The following is an 18637-nucleotide window of genomic DNA, read 5'->3' on the forward strand; positions in this document are numbered from 1 at the left end:
TCTTTCTAGCCCGTGGTGCCATTCCTTCACTGGGCTAAGCTGACCACATATCACAAGGAAGGGTCTCGGCCCGAAACGTCACCCACTCCTTCTCTCCAGAGATGCAGCCTGTCCCGCTGAGTTACTCCAGCTTCTTGTGTCTATCTTCTAATATGTTGATTTTGGTGTGCTGTAACTAATCAAATTAAACTTAATTGGTGTGTTTGGTTGAGAATGGTTGGGGATTGAGAATGTGCAAAGGTGAGGCGTTCGGTCAACTTGGGAGGAGCCTCTTTCACGGGGCAGTTGTGCGAGGGTCCCCGCTTCAGTCAGCTGGGTGGTGGATAAAGCAAATGTAGGGACAAGGTACTACAGACTCTGGTTTACATAAAGGGACACACACACAGTGCTGGATGTATCTCAGCGAGCATTCCTGGAGAACATGGATAATGGACCTGGCCTGAAACATCTCCTATCCATGTTCTCCAGAGGTGCTGCTTGACCCGCTGAGTTACTCCAGCACTCTGTGTCTGCGTAGTATTAGCTGGGTGCTGGTGTCCTCTAATCAGGTGGGATCGCTTGTTCCTTATGCATGCTAGTCATAATTCTCACTTTCTTTCCAACCTCAAGGAGTTTCCATGATAACGACTTTATCTTCCCTTTTATTCCTTTTTCTTCTTTTTCCGTCTTTCTTTGCATTCATTTTACTGCTCTGCTTTTACCCAACCCCTCCCCTCCCACGCCAGCCGTGACCCTGTCACTCCCCCGTGTCCCCGTGTGTCCCCCCCCGTCCAGTCCAGTCCGCGCCACCTATGGGCGTGGCAGGAATTAATTGCCCTGTGTATTTGAGGTGGAGCTCAGACGGAGGGGCCTGTAGGGCAGAACACATTAGGTCATTCTATGTGCCCTGCTATTTCCCCAGATATTGAACCGCACAGGCCAGAAAATGGAATATCGCATTTTCGATCGTTCAGCTGAGAAGGAGCTCTTCCCTCGAGCGCTGGCGGTAAGACGTGCGCCGAGACAATCGATCACGCACTATGTGTCTTTGAATGGTGTCCTGTTGTACGATTAGCACCAATCGACCACCTTAGGCCACCTGAACTCCGGCAGAGGCTTTTGAGCTGGTGTGCACGTTTATGTTACTAACGGGTGGTTGGGGTTTTCCTGCATCTCTCACATGGCCTTGGGGCAGATTGCTACACATCTGGAGTAAAGGGCCTGTCCCACTTACGCAACTTGCCGGCACCCGCCCTAGGTCTCCGAAAATGTTCAACATGTTGAAAATCCTTCGGCGACCAGAACAAGGTACGACTCTTTGGGCGACTACTCACATAGAAACATAGAAACATAGAAATTAGGTGCAGGAGTAGAGGCCATTCGGCCCTTCGAGCCTGCACCGCCATTCAATATGATCATGGCTGATCATCCAACTCAGTATCCCGTACCTGCCTTCTCTCCATACCCCCTGATCCCCTTAGCCACAAGGGCCACATCTAACTTCCTCTTAAATATAGCCAATGAACTGGCCTCAAATGGGGCTGAAACCCAAAGGAAATAGGCAACGTTTCGGGTCGAAACCCGAAGGGTTTCGGGACGAAACGTTGTCTATTTCCTTCGCTCCATAGATGCTGCTGCACCCTCACATACCTGCCTCACGACCATACAGGCTTCACCCTGCGACATGACAATAGACAATAGACAATAGGGGCAGGTGTTTGGGACTCCACCAACATCGGGAACATGTTTACTGCCTCTAGCGTGTCCAAGCCCTTAACAATCTTATATATTTCAATGAGATTCCCTCTCATCCTTCTAAACTCCGAGTGTACAAGCCCAGCCACTCCATTCTCTCAGCATATGACAGTCCCGCCATCCCGGGAATTAACCTTGTAAACCTACGCTGCACTCCCTCAATAGCAAGAATATGGGGAGAACGTGCAAACTCCGTACAGACAGCGCCCGTAGTCAGGATTGAACCCGGGTGACTGGCGCTGTGAGGCAGCAACTCTTCCCACCGCGCGCCCCTGCCGACCCTGCTGGCCATAATATCCTTGCTGTTCAGAAATAGCGTCATTGAATGGTTTTGGAGAGAACCAGCTCAAAAAGACAGCATCGTTTCAGCTCCACTACTGCACAGAAGTGACTTTTTATACGCACTGCCTCCGGGCATGAGCTTGTGTTTAAGGAGGAACTGCAGATGCTGGAAAATCGAAGGTAGACAAAAGTGCTGGAGAAACTCGGCGGGTGCAGCAGCATCTATGTGGAGCGAAGGAAATAGGCAACGTTTGCCTATTTCCTTCGCTCCATGCAAAGAGTTGAACAATCTCCACTATAGGAAATAGGCAACGTTTTGGGCCGAAACCCTTTGGGTTTCGTCCCGAAACGTTGCCTATTTCCTTCGCTCCACATAGATGCTGCTGCACCCGCTGAGTTTCTCCAGCACTATGGAGCGAAGGAAATAGGCAACGTTTTGGGCCGAAACCCAAAGGAAACCCGCACTCTGAGGCAGAGAATTCCACAGACTCACCACTCTCTGTGAGGAAAAATGCTAGGGTGTCTCCTGTATGGTCGTGAGAGTCGTCTCCTCAGTCGCCCATTAAAGCCGTGGCGTCTTTCTGAATTTTCAACATGTTGAAAATGTTCGGCGACCTTTGACGGGTGCCGGCAGTCGCCGAAAAAGTTGCGTAAGTGGGACAGGCCCTTGTGTGATAAGGTTCATGAGAGCTCAGACCAACCAAGCTTTCCTTCACCCCTGCCTTACCTCCTGAAGTCCACCGCCCAGCCCACCGACTCTGGTTATTGTGCATCTTCCCGCTGTGCTGTCCTGACGTCACCCATCCTGCAGAATGACTTTCAATGCAAAACCTTAGGTAGACAAAAGTGCTGGAGAAACTCAGCGGGTGAGGCAGCATCTATGGAGCGAAGGAATAGGTGACGTTTCGGGTCGAGACCCTTCTTCGAAGGGTCGAGACCCTTCTTCGAAGGAATAGGTGACGTTTCGGGCCGAGACCCTTCTTCGAAGGAATAGGTGACGTTTCGGGGCGAGACCTTCGCTCCATAGATGCTGCCTCACCCGCTGAGTTTCTCCAGCATTCTTATCTGCCTTCGATTTTCCAGCATCTGCAGTTCCTTCTTAAACATTCATGCAAACCTTCCTATCTTTCTTCCACTTCCATAAAACCATGAACCTTCCTACTGACAAGACGTAGAGAGCACCTTCAGCAAACAGATTCCAGTCATTCAATGTCACCATTTCATCGGCAGTAAATAGTGAAGGACAGTCAAAGCCTGTAACACCCACACGCCAACCAATACATACATTTGTTTTTAAATCTCTTGGACTAAAATCTCTTGGCCTTACGAGGTGTCCCTCCTAAAGCTAGATGGAAGTATAAATTAATTGAAAATTGATCCACTATGGATTTAGCAGGAATTTGGCCCAGGAAGGGAGGAAGGCAGGGAAAGTTGACATCTGACAATTGATGAAATATTGTCCTCGTATTAGTCCTTCATTCAAAGGGTCAGACAGCGCTGTTCAGCGTCAGATGGATTGCCCATTCAAATCCTTGGCCTTCCAGCATCCTGCTGACTTAGGCCGAACGTGATTTAAAATGCAGGAAAACAGGTTTAACAAAAGAAAGATTAAGATGAGGAACGCAAATTAAAATGATGAGGAAGAATAGTCTCACAAGTGTGTGTAGGAAGGGACTACAGATGCTGATTTACACTGACGTTAGAGGCAACATGCTGGATCAGTAATCAGTGGGTCAGGCAGCAGCATCTCAGGGGAACATGGCTCAGTGATGTTTCAGGCTGGGACTTTTCTCGAATGTTTGAAAAAAGCCAGTTCCTGTGTATTAAAGAGTCATAGAGTCGTACAGCGTGGAAACAGGCCCTTCGGCCCGACTTGCCCACACTGACCAACATGTCCCATCTACACTAGTCCCACCTGCCTCTCCCTGACTCTGAACAAGGGCCTCGACCCGAAACGCCACCAATTCCTCTTCTCCGTGAATGCTGCCTAACCCGCTGAGTAACTCCAGCATTTTGTATCAGTCTTCAGTCTCACAAAATATGTTGGGCTGCCTGATCTAACGTATTTATCACCAAGTCCTGGCAATGTCATCCAGCTAGCTGCTGCTCCCCCTTGCTTGAACGCCACCATTTTTATTTTCATGCCATTTCTTTCATATCCACTGCTCTGAGCGCCTGCTTCTCTATAAACATCCCTAGACCAGAGGGTGATGGAAAATAGCTCCAGCTAAAGATTTCTTTTTAACATTTTTTTAGCTCTCTTCCCCACATCCCAAATGGATTCAGTAAAATCTCTAAATTGGCCGTAGTGTGTAGGATAGCACTAGTGTACGGGGTGATCGCTGATCGGCATGGACTCGATGGGCCGAAGGGCCTGTTTCCACACTGTTTCTCCAAACTAAACTTTCTTGTGTAGGTGTGCCAATCCATTGGATTCCATTTGTATTGATTATTAGTTTTCAGGGTCGTGTTCAATAAGACTTGACCAGGATATTTAACTTGCCTTTATAGGGTGATTTCACCAAAGGACAAATGAGCGTAGATCCCCCCAATTTTTAACTGGAGGACATATGTCAGATCGGTACATGTTAGTGAATGGGGAAACACGCACTTTCACACCCGTTAAAAACATGGAAAACGGCGGATTTTTGAGCTGAAATTTTCTGTGCTAGTCGGGGTGACCGTGAAGCACAGCGACCTAAATTTACAGGCAAAAAAAAAGATAGAAAGTAAGGTAATTACAAGAGGGAACTGAAGGTGGAAAACAGCAGAAGTGAACAGCAAACATTTGCCGTGGAGATTTTAAGATCCAAAATATCGGGAATTATCGCGTTTGTTCGCTGAATTTCATCAAAAGTAAGGCATTATTGACTTACTTTTGATGAAATTCAGCGAGCAAACGCGATCTACGTTCATTTGACCTTTGGTGAAATCACCCTATTACAGGAGGTTGGGCTGATATAATAGAAGAATTGGAATAGGCACTAACATTGAAAGAGCTATTACACCTGACAAAGATATTCTTTAATAAGGACTCATTAAATATTGGACTTCTACATAGGAAACCCCAGCAGCATGTCTGTCTAGTGTTCTAGTCCCAAGAGACAAAAATGTGGACAGGCCACATTCTGAATTCTTCCACCATAGACTTTAGTCCCTGTTTAGTATGGGTGTTGGGGGTTATGGGGAGAAGGCAGGAAAATGGGGTTAGGAGGGAGAGATAGGTCAGCCATGAATGAACGGTGGAGTCGACTTGATGGGCCGAATGGCCTAATTCTGCTCCTATCATTGTCCTGCACATGGCCATGAAGCTACATATTACAAATATCCCAAACATGGCTTACTAAAAACCGATGAACTGCAATTGGAGAGAGCCAAAACAGTGAGGCATCGTTACAGGCAGTGGTGCATTCCATCGCCTGTTCTGGTAATTTGGAAGGCACAAGTTCCTGTGTGAAATATCCATTGCAGGATATCAAGCGGTACTTTATCAGTAACAATGAAGATGAAAGAAGCTAAGGCAGGAAGCAGGCCATAATGACAAAGTCCCAGCAGCAGTTGGCATTGAGTCTCTGTTTATTACGGAGATGCACTAACAACTTGCTTTTTTTTTGTGCATTGTTCAATAAATTGGTCCCTACTCACCCACACTTGTGGAAGACACCAGCTAGACATTCTAGTCCTGACTTGGACTCTCAGATATTTTGGTCATATTACCCTACACTTGTGATACGTACAAGCACAATGGATCTGTGGTGGCATTTTTACACTTATCTGTGGCCCGGGGCAATCTATAAAACCTTAAATCCAATTGGGCAGGTTCAAGGTCAATATGATTGTCTGTGTCTGAATTGTTGGCGGACTGTGAAAGATGTACTGTATTGTCTGTTGAAGTACATTTGTGGTTTAGAGTATCATTGCTTCAACATGTACATGCGATGTTACGCAGAATCCACTGGCAAACAAAGGTCACAGCAAGCACTCCACGCCTCTAGTTCCAGAGTGGGGGATATAAAAGTACATGTATGCACGCATACACACGCATACGCATACACACACACACACACGCATATGCACACACACACACACACACACACACACACACACACACACACACACACACGCATACGCACACACACGCACGCACGCACACACACACACACACATACGCACACACACACACACGCACACACACACACACATACACACACACGCACACACACACACACATACACATACACTCACACACATGCACACACACACACGCATACGCACACATACACTCACATACACACACACACACACACATACGCACACATACACACGCATACGCACACACACACACGCATACGCACACATACACACACATACACATACGCACATGCACACACACGCACGCACGCACGCACGCACGCGCGCACACACACACACACACACACACACACATGCAAAATGGTCGCCAACCTTCCAGGTTCTGTGGTGATGTTTTAATGTGGTGCTGGTCTAGTTTGCCTCAACCTCGATCATTCGGACTCTGTGAAATAGTCAGTAACGTGGACTGATGGAGCACAATGCAAATGGCTGCCAATCTGAAATGTTGAAATTCTCTCCTGGGGAAAGTGATAGGAGCAGAATTAGGCCATTCGGCCCATCAAGTCTACTCCGCCATTCAATCATGGCTGATCTATCTGTGACATTTAATGGTGTGTTAATATGATGGATGCTCCATAAAAATAGTTGTTATTTGTAACTAATTCCCCCTCCCCACCACTCGCCCACCAATCCCTTGCATGGCAAACCATTGGCCTCTATATCTTCCAGTCAGCAGACTGTTCCCCTCGTCCCTTCTCCTGAAGCGTTTTTGATGAGTGCAGGAAGACGGCCAATTTATTAGACAATAGACAATAGGTGCAGGAGTAGGCCACTCGTCCCTTCGAGCCTCCACCGCCATTTAATGTAATCATGGCTGATCATCCCCAATCAGTACCCCGTTTCTGCATTCTCCCCATATCCCCTGACTCCGCTATTTTTAAGAGACCTATCTAGCTCTGTCATGAAAGCATCCAGAGAACCGGTCTCCACCGCCCTCTGAGGCAGAGAATTCCACAGACTGACCACTCTCTGCAAGAAAAAGTGTTTTTACTCATCTCCGTTCTAAATGGCTTACCCCTTATTCTTAAACTGTGTGGCCCCTGGTTCTGGACTCCCTCAACATCGGGAACATGTTTCCTGCCTCTGGCGCGTCCAAGCCCTTAACAATCTTATATGTTTCAATGAGATGCCCTCTCATCCTTCTAAACTCTAGAGTGTACAAGCCCAGCCGCTCCATTCTCTCAGCCATTATTCTAGCCATTTCTCCAACCACGTCCCGGTCAGAAACCCGTCAGTCTGAAGAAGGGTTTCGGCCCAAAACGTTGCCTATTTCAAAACCCTGAGGAAATAGGTAACGTTTCGGGCCAAAACCCTAAGGAAATAGGTAACGTTTCGGGTCGAAACCCTTCCGGGTTTCGGCCCGAAACGTTGCCTATTTCCTTCGCTCCATAGATGCTGCTGCACCCGCTGAGTTTCTCCAGCAATTTTGTCTACCCCAGAGAGATATCACTCCTGATTTCTGCCCACTGAGAGTTTCTTCAGCTCGCCGTGGTGGCCATCAAATTGATCTGTGGACCAGGGACCTCAAACAGAGGTGCATTCCAGCAAGAGGGCGCTGTATACAGGTCCTATCAGCTGCTCAGCCACAGTACTGCTATTTCAGAGCGTTTGAATGGTGATGAGAGGTGGTATTGTGTGTGTTTGTGAATGCACGCAGTCTTGCATGAGTTTCTCATCCAGCCGAGGTAGGCCCAGATTCTTGCTGAGCAACCAATTTAACTGTTTCCATGGTGATTGTGCTGTTGGCGGCAACGGGGTTCCTGCACGTTTTTTCCCCCCGTGGTGTATGTTGGGTCCCCACTTCGTATCGCAGGGTTTTCACCCAACCTCTTCTTCTCTCGTAGGCCAAGCAGTCCCTAGCCACCCTGACCAAGGACGTCCCCAAGAGGCACTCCCTGGCCATGCCGAGCGAGAGCATGTTGAACGGCAATCAGGAGTGGGTGACGCAGTCCGACCTGCCGCTGACCGCAGCCATCCGCCAGAGCCAGCAAACACTGTACCATGCACACCACCACACGGTAGACAGGCAAGGTAAGAGACCGCAGACCAACAGCGCTCCAGGTTTCTTCAATGATAGAGTACCACCAAACGCAGTGGGACAGGCTGCATCTCTGGAGGTGACGAATCGGGTCGAGACCCTTCCTCCAGTTTTTATTTCATTTTGTTCAAGATTTTATTCATTCAGATTCAGATTCAGATTCAGATTCAATTTTAATTGTCATTGTCAGTGTACAGTACAGAGACAACGAAATGCATTCAGACTTCTCTTTCTGACCAAATGTTGTTGTAAACAGCGGGTAGAGTCGCTGCCTCACAGCTCCAGAGACCCAGGTTCCACCTTCACTACGGGCGCTGTCTGTACGGAGTTTGCACGTTCTCCCCGTGACCTGTGTGGGTTTTCTCCGCCATCTTCGGTTTCCTCCCACACTCCAAAGACGTACAGGTTTGTAAGCTAATTGGTTTGGTATGAATATAAAATTGTCCCTAGTGTGTGTAGGATAGTGTTAGTGTCACCTATTCCTTCGAAGAAGGGTCTCGACCCGAAACGCCACCTATTCCTTCGAAGAAGGGTCTCGACCCGAAACGTCACCTATTCCTTCGAAGAAGGGTCTCGACCCGAAACGTCACCTATTCCTTCGCTCCATAGATGCTGCCTCACCCGCTGAGTTTCTCCAGCATTTTTGTCTACCTTTGATTTTTCCTGCATCTGCAGTTCCTTCTTAAACATATCAAAGGGAAAATTGTTCTGAATTGGTGATGGATCCAGTTTCTCAGCTGCGATGTTCTAAGAATGTTCTGACTGGGGGAAGCTTTTCCGTCCATTCTTTGAATGAAAATCGCCACTTCAAACCATAAATGGGTACAGGGTACGTGCAGCTCTCAGAGGGGATTGAATTTCTTGTATAATTGAGAGGCAAAGACAGGCGGATAGGAGTGGCGGTGGAAAAAAAAAAAGTCTTAGCACTGGAAGAGCACTGGTAGACTTTACTTTAGACTCAAGAGATACATCGCGGAAACAGGTTGGCCCTTTCGGCCCAGCTTGTCCCAGCTGCACAATTTACAGAGGCCAATTAACCTGCAAACAGAGACATCTTTGGAGTGTGGGGAGAAACGGGAGCACCTGAAGAAAACCCACGCAGGTCACGCACGTGCAAACTCCGTACAGACAGCACCCGGAGTCAGCATTGAACCTGGGTCCCTGGCGCGGTGAGGCAGCAAGACTACCGCATCGCCAGCGTGCTGCCCCGAGGTATATGAGCAGTGAGATACCTCAACATTCACCGGTGGTTGGGTCACACATGAATGTTATTCCGTGTACAGGCTGCTCAATCCCCTTCATTATGTTCCCACTGGTTACTCAAGGCAGCTGTCATTTTATACCCCTTGATTAAAATCCAATAACTGGTATCAAGGAGTGCTGGGTCCCTTTGGGTTGGACAGGCTAGATGCAGGAAGATTGTTCCCGATGTTAGGGAAGTCCAGGACAAGGGGTCACAGCTTAAGGATAAAGGGGAAATCCTTTAAAACCGAGATGAGAAGAACTTTTTTCACACAGAGAGTGGTGAATCTCTGGAACTCTCTGCCGCAGAGGGTAGTTGAGGCCACAGTTCATTGGCTATATTTAAGAGGGAGTTAGATGTGGCCCTTGTGGCTAAGGGGATCAGGGGGTATGGAGAGAAGGCAGGTACGGGGGATACTGAGTTGGGTGATCAGCCAAAAACTCAGCGGGTGCAGCAGCATCTATGGAGCGAAGGAAATAGGCAATGTTTCGTCCCGAAACCCTTCGGGTTTCGACCCGAAACGTTGCCTATTTCCTTTGGGTTTCGGCCCTATTTGAAGCTAGTTGAGGCCAGTTCATTGGCTATATTTAAGAGGGAGTTAGATGTGGCCCTTGTGGCTAAGGGGATCAGGGGGTATGGAGAGAAGGCAGGTACGGGATACTGAGTTGGATGATCAGCCATGATCATATTGAATGGCAGTGCAGGCTCGAAGGGCCGAATGGCCTCTACTCCTGCACCTAATTTCTATGTTTCTATGTCCCTCACTGCTAGCTATTGTGCCCATTCAGCTTTGACCTCAGAGGTTTGACTGGCTGGATGCAACTGATAAAGACATGAAAGGCAGTGGATGTGAACTGGTTCACAAGCAGGGTTGGAGTGTATGTGTGTGCGCAGGAGAAGGTCGTTCCTATAATGTAACTTGAGTGAAGATAGACACTAAATGCTGGAGTAACTCAGCAGGACAGGCAGCATCTCTGGAGAGAAGGAATGGCTTTCTGGTTGAGACCCTTCTTCAGACCCAAAACATCTGAAACATCACCCATTCCTTCTCTCCAGAGATGCTGCCTGTCCCGCTGAGTTACTCCAGCATTTAGTGTCTTATCAGCAGTAGGGCCCTACGGATGGATCAAAGCAAGTAGCGGGAAGCAGGTTGTCCGTGGCCCCAGCCAGGGTCTGCATTCACAGGGGGTCTCCTTGTTCAACAGCGACAATGTCTTCCGCCACAATAAGCTGCACTTTGGTCTAGTTCGATCTGTTTCCCTGTTATTCTGCAACTTGAAGTTTGTCAAAGTCTTGTTTTAAAAACGGACGAATAACAGGAAGAGTCTTTTAAGCGCCTGATATTTTAAATTTTCCAAATCACATAAAACTTAATGGAAGTTTTCTTGTAAACTAAATGCCTCTAAACAAACCCCTCTGGTGTCCCTGGCTGATTCATGGTCCCTTATTGTTTCCATTCAGTTAACACATTCCATATTTGGCCCGACTTCCCACCACTTAGTTGTGGATTCGGACGGATTTATTTACTCATTCCACCGTGTACAATTATCTCGTGGCGGTGGATGGAGATTGACATCTTTTATCTTTTAATGAATTTTTGTTGAGCAGCCGCTGCTTTTCCCTCGGGCTGAGGTGTTATGTAATGGTCTCTCATCCCGTAGCTTAATAGCCCGGAGTTACACGCATCTTAAAATAAATCTGAACTAGCTTTCACCCTCTTTTATGTCCAACACTCTTTTGTGACCTCATGGATCTTTAAAACAACATTTGGGTAGTTTTGGAGTTTGAGTTTTAAGAGATACAGTCCGCACCGACCAGGGAGAATGAACGTAGCGGGTACGTCAGAGCTCGGGGACGTCTCTTAGCGGCTCGTAACGCTAACGGCATCTACTCAGGATAAGCGGTGAGCTCGGGAAGAATCGTGAAAATTTTTCAAAATGTCCACGAGAGCCCCGAGTACCGACGAGTGGCCATTACCGTAAATCTCCGAGTTCGTATCAGGGCAAACTCGGGAGAACTCTTGAATGAACCCGTACCGTGGGACAGGGGTTTAAAGACTAGTTATCTCTAGGTCACTCCATGGCAATGCATAAGGTGCTGGAGCAACAGCAGGCCAGGCAGCATCCGTGGAGGGATCGGGTAGACAACGCTTTGGGTCGGGTCCCTTCCCACCAAAGGTGCAGTTCAGTTCAGTTTAGTTTAGAGGAACAGCACGGAAACAGGCCCTTCAGCCCATCGAGTCCGTGCCGACCCGCGATCCCCGCACACTAACACTATTCTACACCAGGGACAGTTTTTACATTTATACCAAGCCAATTAACCTACAAACCTCACCGTCCTTGAAGTGTGGGAGGAAATCGAAGGCAACCAAAGTCAACGTACGCCTGCCCGCGACAAGCTACGACAAGGAACGACCCTGTTGGCGACAACTGAAGACATTTCAGTCGCCGGTACCTGTCGTAGGTTGGCGAAGGCAGTCGCCAATGCAATTCACCGAAGTTATCACCCGGCGCCAACCTGCAACAGTGCCTACGTCAGGAGAAGACCAGCTATGTCCAGCTCACAGTCGCCAGAAGGTTTTGAACATTTCAAAATCCAGCGGCGTCCGGAAAAACGTTAGGAGACAACTCACGACCATACAGGCTTCACCCCGCGACCATGTGTCACCTATAGTCGCCTAAGTAGCGGAACAGGCAGCATCTCTGGATAGAAGGAAAGGGGATGTTTCGGGTCGAGACCCTTCTACTGAGCCTCACCAACATCTTGTACAACTGTAACATGACCTCCCCAACTTCCATACGCAATACCTTGACCGATGAAGGCCTCCTTCAGTTTAGTTTATTGTCACGTGTACTGAGGTACAGTGAAAGGTTTTTGTTGAGTGCTAACCAGTCATGATTACCATCGACCATAGCACAGTCAACGTTGACCCGGTAGTTAAATATTATCTTCTTGGTGCCTTCGGCTGAGGAGGAGAATGTGGGGGGAAGGTCCTTACCTCATTTGGGGTCCAAGATGACAGGTCATGTGTTGATGGATGTTTATGTTTAATCTTTACGCAGGAGTGCGGGTCAGTCCGTGTCACTCGAGGCAGCCGTCCACCGTGTCAGACGCCTCGCTGCTTGAGGGTGAAAGGTCATCCACACCGAGTGACATCAACTCACCGCGACATCGGACACACTCGCTCTGTAATGTAAGGAGCCACACTGTCCCACCCTCACTAGCTCAGCTCAAGCTACACGCAGGCACACACGCACAGACACGCGCGCACACGCACGTACACACACACAGGCACACACAGACACGCGCGCACACGCACACACACACAGGCACACACGCACGCACACACACACACACGCACACACACAGGCACACACACAGGCACGCACGCACGCACACGCACGTACCACACACACACACGCAGGCACACACGCACGTACACACACACACACGTACGCACACACAGACACGCGCGCACACGCACGTACACACGCCCACAAACGCGTGCACACGCACCCCCCCACGCCCACACCCACACACGTACCACACACACACACGCGCGTGCACACGCACGCACACACGCACACACACACACACACACACACACACACGCACACACGCACACACACGCACACACACACATACACACGTACACACACATATACACTGCGCACATGCATACGCACACACACCTTGCTCTCTTTCTATCTATCTCTCTCTCTCTCTCTCTCTCATCAGAGGGTGGTGAAAGACGTGGATGTGGAGAGGATGTTTCCACTAGTGGGACAGTCTGGGACCAGAGGCCACAGCCTCAAAATAAAAGCACATTCCTTTAGGAAGGAGATGAGGAGGAATTCCTTTAGTCAGAGGGTGGTGAATCTGTGGAATTCATTGGAGGCCCCTGGTCAATGGATATTTTTAGTTCAGTTTAGAGATTCACCACGGAAACAGGCCCTTCTCCCCACTAACCAGAACCCCCCCCACACACACACACACACACACACACACACACACACACACACACACACACACACACACACACACACACACACACACACACACACACACACACACACACACACACACACACACACACACATTAACACTACCCTACACACACTAGGGGATAATTTTACAATTTTTACCAAGCCAATTAACTTACAAACCTACAAATGTCTTTGTAGTGTGGGGGGACAGAGGAAATTCACGCAGCCACAGGGAGAACGTGCAAACTCCACACAGACAACACCTATTTTATTTTGATGCTGGGTTAAATATAAAATACGGGGTGTCGAATCTGCAAGTCATCGATTTAAAAAGGAGAGATGTAGATAATCACAGCTGATAATCTCACAGTTGGGCAAGGTCAGAATCCACCTTTAAAACCTTAAATTATAGGAGCAGAATTAGGCCATTCGGCCCATCGAGTCTACTATTCAATCATGGCTGATCTGTCTCTCTCTCCTAACTCCATTCTCCTGCCTCCCCCCCATAACCCCTGACACCCGTACTAATCAAGAATCTATCCATCGATGCTTTAAAAATACCCAATGATTTAAAAATAGCCCGTCTGAAGAAGGGTCTCGACCCGAAACGTCACCTATTTCCTTCGCTCCATAGGTGCTGCCCCACCCGCTGAGTTTCTTCAGCATTTTTGTCTACCTTCGTTTTTTTCCAGCATCTGCAGTTCCTTCTTAAAAATACCCAGTGAGAGCCACTGGCAGAATTTCGGGGGATTTTAAAAGCAAACTTGAAACTAAATGTTTAGCTGAGTGGAGCGTTGACAGGGCAGTTTATGCTTCTAGTGAGGTCTGCAGTTCCACAGTCCTGGTACGTTTATTATCGTCATTTAGCGTCAAGGATATGGAACGCATGGGCGATTGATGCTGCTGCTGCTGTTAGAGAAGGGAAGGTCAAGTAAAGGTATAATCAAGGAGTTAGAAGGGAAAACCTACAGCCTTTGGTTCAGGGGTTAGTTAGTGAGGTGGAGACAATAGTTGGGAGAGGCAGCTGAGAGGTTTACTAACACAGAGGGGTTGGTAGAAAGTCGATTGCTTTACGACAGGGAGTGATTGAAATAGTCGAGCACTGTATCTGTCACGGTTCAAACTGGTAACAAGATTGGCCAGGGCTTTGGGGAGAAGACTAGGACAGTGAGATTGGATGTTGATTGCTCCAGGAGGGAGCTGGCGTTGACACAATGGGCCCAATGACTTTTCTCTCAGCTGTCAAACGTAATGGCTCTCTCGTCCAGAACTTGATGCTGAACCTACAGCATTGTGTACATCTCACTTCCCACGCCAGGCCTGAACTCTTTGTACGTTTAAGAAAGAACTGCAGATGCTGGAAAAATCGAAGGTAGACAAAAATGCTGGAGAAACTCAGCGGGTGAGACATGCAAGGATTGCATGAGGCTGCCTCACCCGCTGAGTTTCCCCAGCTGTTTTGTCTAATGTCTGTGAGCACGTGATTTGATGAATGCCATGCGGGGCGGGATCCATGTATACACATGATAGATGTGGACAGCCATCCACTCACAGACATGCGTCCCGCCCCCTATGCAGAACAAGGTTGCCCACCCCTGTGCTAGACTACAGTCCGAACCTAGTCTGTAGAAGGGTCTCGACCCGAAGCGTCACCCATTCCTTCTCTCCAGAGATGCTGCTGCCTGTCCCGCTGAGTTACTCCAGCTTTGTGAACTATCTTTAATCGGACTCTATCTTGCACCAATTGTACTCTTGTTAGCAAGCTTTTCACTGTACCTCGGTACACGTGTCAAACTAAAACTTAAACTGAACTAAACTACCCTTTATCCTATGTTTAAGAAAGAACTACAGATGCTGGAAAAGTCGAAGGTAGACAAAAAAGCTGGAGAAACTCAGCGGGTGAGGCAGCATCTACTCTTTAGCGATCTTAACGGATGAGTAATGAGACTGCATTAATGAATAAAGTAATGAATATGAATCTATGCCACTGCGGTTTAAATAGAGCAGGTTAGTCATGCTGTGATATAGTTATATTCAAAGATATTTCAGCGATATGCAAATGTGATGGAGCTAAGTTATAGCCCTGTCCCACGGTATGAGTTCATTCCAAGAGCTCTCCCGAGTTTAAAAAAAAATCAAACTCGGTAAGCAGGGTGAATGAGCGTAGCGGGTACGTCGGAGCTCGGGGACGTCTCTTAGCGGCTCGTAACGCTAACGGCCGGCACTCGGGATAAGCGGTGAGCTCGGGAAGAATCGTGAAGATTTTTCAACCTGTTGAAAAATGTCCACGAGAGCCCCGAGTACCGACGAGTGGCCATTACCGTAAATCTCACAGGGCAAACTCGGGAGAACTCTTGAATGAACTCGTACCGTGGGACAGGGGTTTAAAGACTAGTTACCTCTAGGTCACTCCATGGCAATGCATAAGGTGCTGTAGCAACAGCAGGCCAGGCAGCATCCGTGGAGGGATCGGGTAGACAACGCTTTGGGTCAGGTCCCTTCCCACCAAAGGTGCAGTTCAGTTCAGTTTAGTGTAGAGAAACAGCACGGAAACAGGCCCTTCAGCCCATCAAGTCCGTGCCGACCCGCGATCCCCGCACACTAACACTACCCAACACACAAGTGACTATTTACATTCATAACAAACCAATTAACCTACAAACCTGCACGTCTTTGGAGTGTGGGAGGAAACCGAAGATTGCGTTGGGAGAACGTACAAACTCCGTACATACAGGCAGCACCCGTAGTGGAGATGGAACGCGGGTCTCTGACGCTGTGAGGCAGCAACTCTACCGCTGTGCCGCCATGCCTGCCCCTCCAGCACCTTGTGGTTTTGCTCAGGATTCCAGTGTCTGCATCTCCACGAGCCTCTAACTCACTCCATGTTCTTGACCCTTGCTTAATAGTATCAGTTATTCCAGTCACTAAGTCACGATAGCCTTGCACCCACCAGTAATCAGAGACAGAGTACAGCAGCAATTGTACGGGGCAAGGAACATTAACCTGGAGATTCTTTCACTCATAGCTCAATCCAAGTGTACACGTCGCCATTAAACAAAAAAGTACAAATAATCACTTGTTCGATTTGCTGTGGTATTTTCCATAATTCCTTTTATTTATAAAGTATCTTAATCTCATTGAAAAGATCGCATTTGGGCCTGTCTCCTTTAAAAGACAGCCCCTTAATCTCCAGTCTGACAAGCCAACTCCCCTCCCTCAGTTCAGCAAAGTGTCTGCTCCCCTGAGCGTGGTGTCTTATTCCACATCTATTTCCCATGGGCTTTCCTGCTCCCTTCCTTTCTACAAGCCCTTAACTGAATTGCGGGCCCATTTGTGACCCATTACCCAAGGGCGGCACGGTGGCGCAGCGCCAGAGACCCGGGTTCGATCCTGACAACGGGCGCTGTCTGTACGAAGTTTGTACGTTTCTCCCCGTGACCTGTGTGGGTTTTCGCTGGGAGCTCCGGTTTCCTCCCACACTCCATAGACCTGCGGGCTTGCAGACTAATTGGCTTTGGTAAATTTGTAAATGATGTCTGGTGCGTAGGATAGTGCGAGTGTACGGGGTGACCGCTGGTCGGCGTGGACTCGGTGGACTGTTCCCACGCTGTCCCTCTAAACTATGCAGGTGGAGCTGCTGCCTCTCAGCGCCAGGCACCTGGGTTCAACCCTGACCTCGTCTGCTGTCTGTGTTGAGTTTGCACGTTGAGTAGCGGCGACTGTGAAGGCTGGGTGAACCCAGGAAGTGGACTGAACCTTGCTGCCTTCCCTCACTGTGGGAAACGCTGATCCCGCTGTGAGGGGGGAGGAGGGGGGGGTTATGTTTAATGTTAAATTCTATAATGTTGTGTTTATTTTATTTGTGTGCTGCAATGGCAACTCAAATTTCACTGCACAATAAATCTCCTTTGTCCTTTGTCCCTGTGAGAGTGTGGGTTTTCTCCGGGTGCTCAGGTTTCTTCCCACCATCCAAAAGGGCTGCGGGTTTGTAGGCAAATTGGCTTCTGTAAATTGTGTAGGATGCAAAACGGGCTCCCTGAACTAAAGTAAGCTAACATTGGACACAACATGCTGGGGCTGCTCAGCGGGTCAGGCAGCATCTCTATGTGAAGTCACAAGAAGGGTTCCAACCAGAAACGTCACCCATTCCTTCTCTCCAGAGATGCTGCCTGACCCGCTGAGTTACACCAGCTTTTTGTGTCGAACTTTGGTGTAGAACGTTACCTGCAGTTCATTCCTAATCTGAGCTAATGTTATGTAGACAAAAGTGCTGGAGGAACTCAGCGGGTGAGGCAGCATCTATGGAGCGAAGGAAATAGGCAAAGTTTCGGGCCGAAACCGTTCTACCGAAACGTTGCTTATTTCCTTCGCATCATAGATGCTGCCGCACCCGCTGAGTTCCTCCAGCACTTTTGTCTATCGTCGATTTTCCAGCATCTGCAGTTCCTTCTTAAACACTGAGCTAACGTTAGCCTGACGTGCTAGTCATTCTGAAGCAGTTTTCCTCCACACAGACTGCACTGGAATCACTAAATAACCGAAGATAGACCCAAAAAGCTGGAGTAACTCAGCGGGACAGGCAACATCCCTGCAGAGGAGGAATTGGTGAAGTTTCGGGTCGAGACATCACCCATTCCTTCTCTCCAGAGATGCTGCCTGTCCCGTTGAGTTACTCCAGCTTTTTGTGTCTATCTTTGGTTCAAACCAGCATCTGCAGTTCCTTCTTACATACTAAATAACCTAAGGTAGACCAAAATGCTGGAGAAACTCAGCGGGTGAGGCAGCATTTATGGAGCGAAGGGAATAGATGACGTTTCGGGTCGAGACCCTTCTTCGAAGGAATAGGTGACGTTTCGGGGCGAGACCCGAAGGGTCTCGCCCCGAAACGTCACCTATTCCTTCACTCCATAGATGCTGCCTCACCCGCTGAGTTTCTCCAGCATTTTTCTCTATCTTTGATTTTTCCAGCATCTGCAGTTCCTGTTTAAACATTTAATAACCAACAGTGAGATTCATTTTATCCTTTGGAAAATAAAATGGTGTTCTTTTTCTTCTCCGGAGATTTATCTCGGTACTGCCTTGCCATATCTTTACACTAAAACTTAATCTCCTTCGATGCCAGCGCGCATTTTCTGAATGGCTGGTGGTGGAAGCCTGATAGTCCTGCATTTAACGCAGGAATATGTGGGTCATGCCTTCAAG

The 18637-nt window shown here is 48.4% G+C and overlaps 1 protein-coding gene across 6 annotated transcripts in view; it reads left to right on the plus strand.

The window, feature by feature from the left end:
* The window catches only part of LOC129711466 (kazrin-like), a 243283-nt gene that overhangs the window by 184206 nt on the left and 40440 nt on the right, over positions 1 to 18637 (plus strand). For 3 of the 6 annotated variants that reach the window (XM_055659082.1, XM_055659087.1, XM_055659086.1), the window contains 4 exons: positions 902 to 985; positions 8013 to 8199; positions 12512 to 12642; positions 15275 to 15334. In XM_055659082.1, coding sequence (XP_055515057.1) covers positions 902 to 985; positions 8013 to 8199; positions 12512 to 12642; positions 15275 to 15334 — 462 coding nt within the window. The remainder of the gene's footprint in view (positions 1 to 901; positions 986 to 8012; positions 8200 to 12511; positions 12643 to 15274; positions 15335 to 18637) is intronic. The other 3 variants (XM_055659084.1, XM_055659083.1, XM_055659085.1) reach the window with 3 other exon arrangements.

This window comes from Leucoraja erinacea, chromosome 30 (genome assembly GCF_028641065.1).
Source record: "Leucoraja erinacea ecotype New England chromosome 30, Leri_hhj_1, whole genome shotgun sequence".
Classification (NCBI taxonomy): domain Eukaryota; kingdom Metazoa; phylum Chordata; class Chondrichthyes; order Rajiformes; family Rajidae; genus Leucoraja; species Leucoraja erinaceus.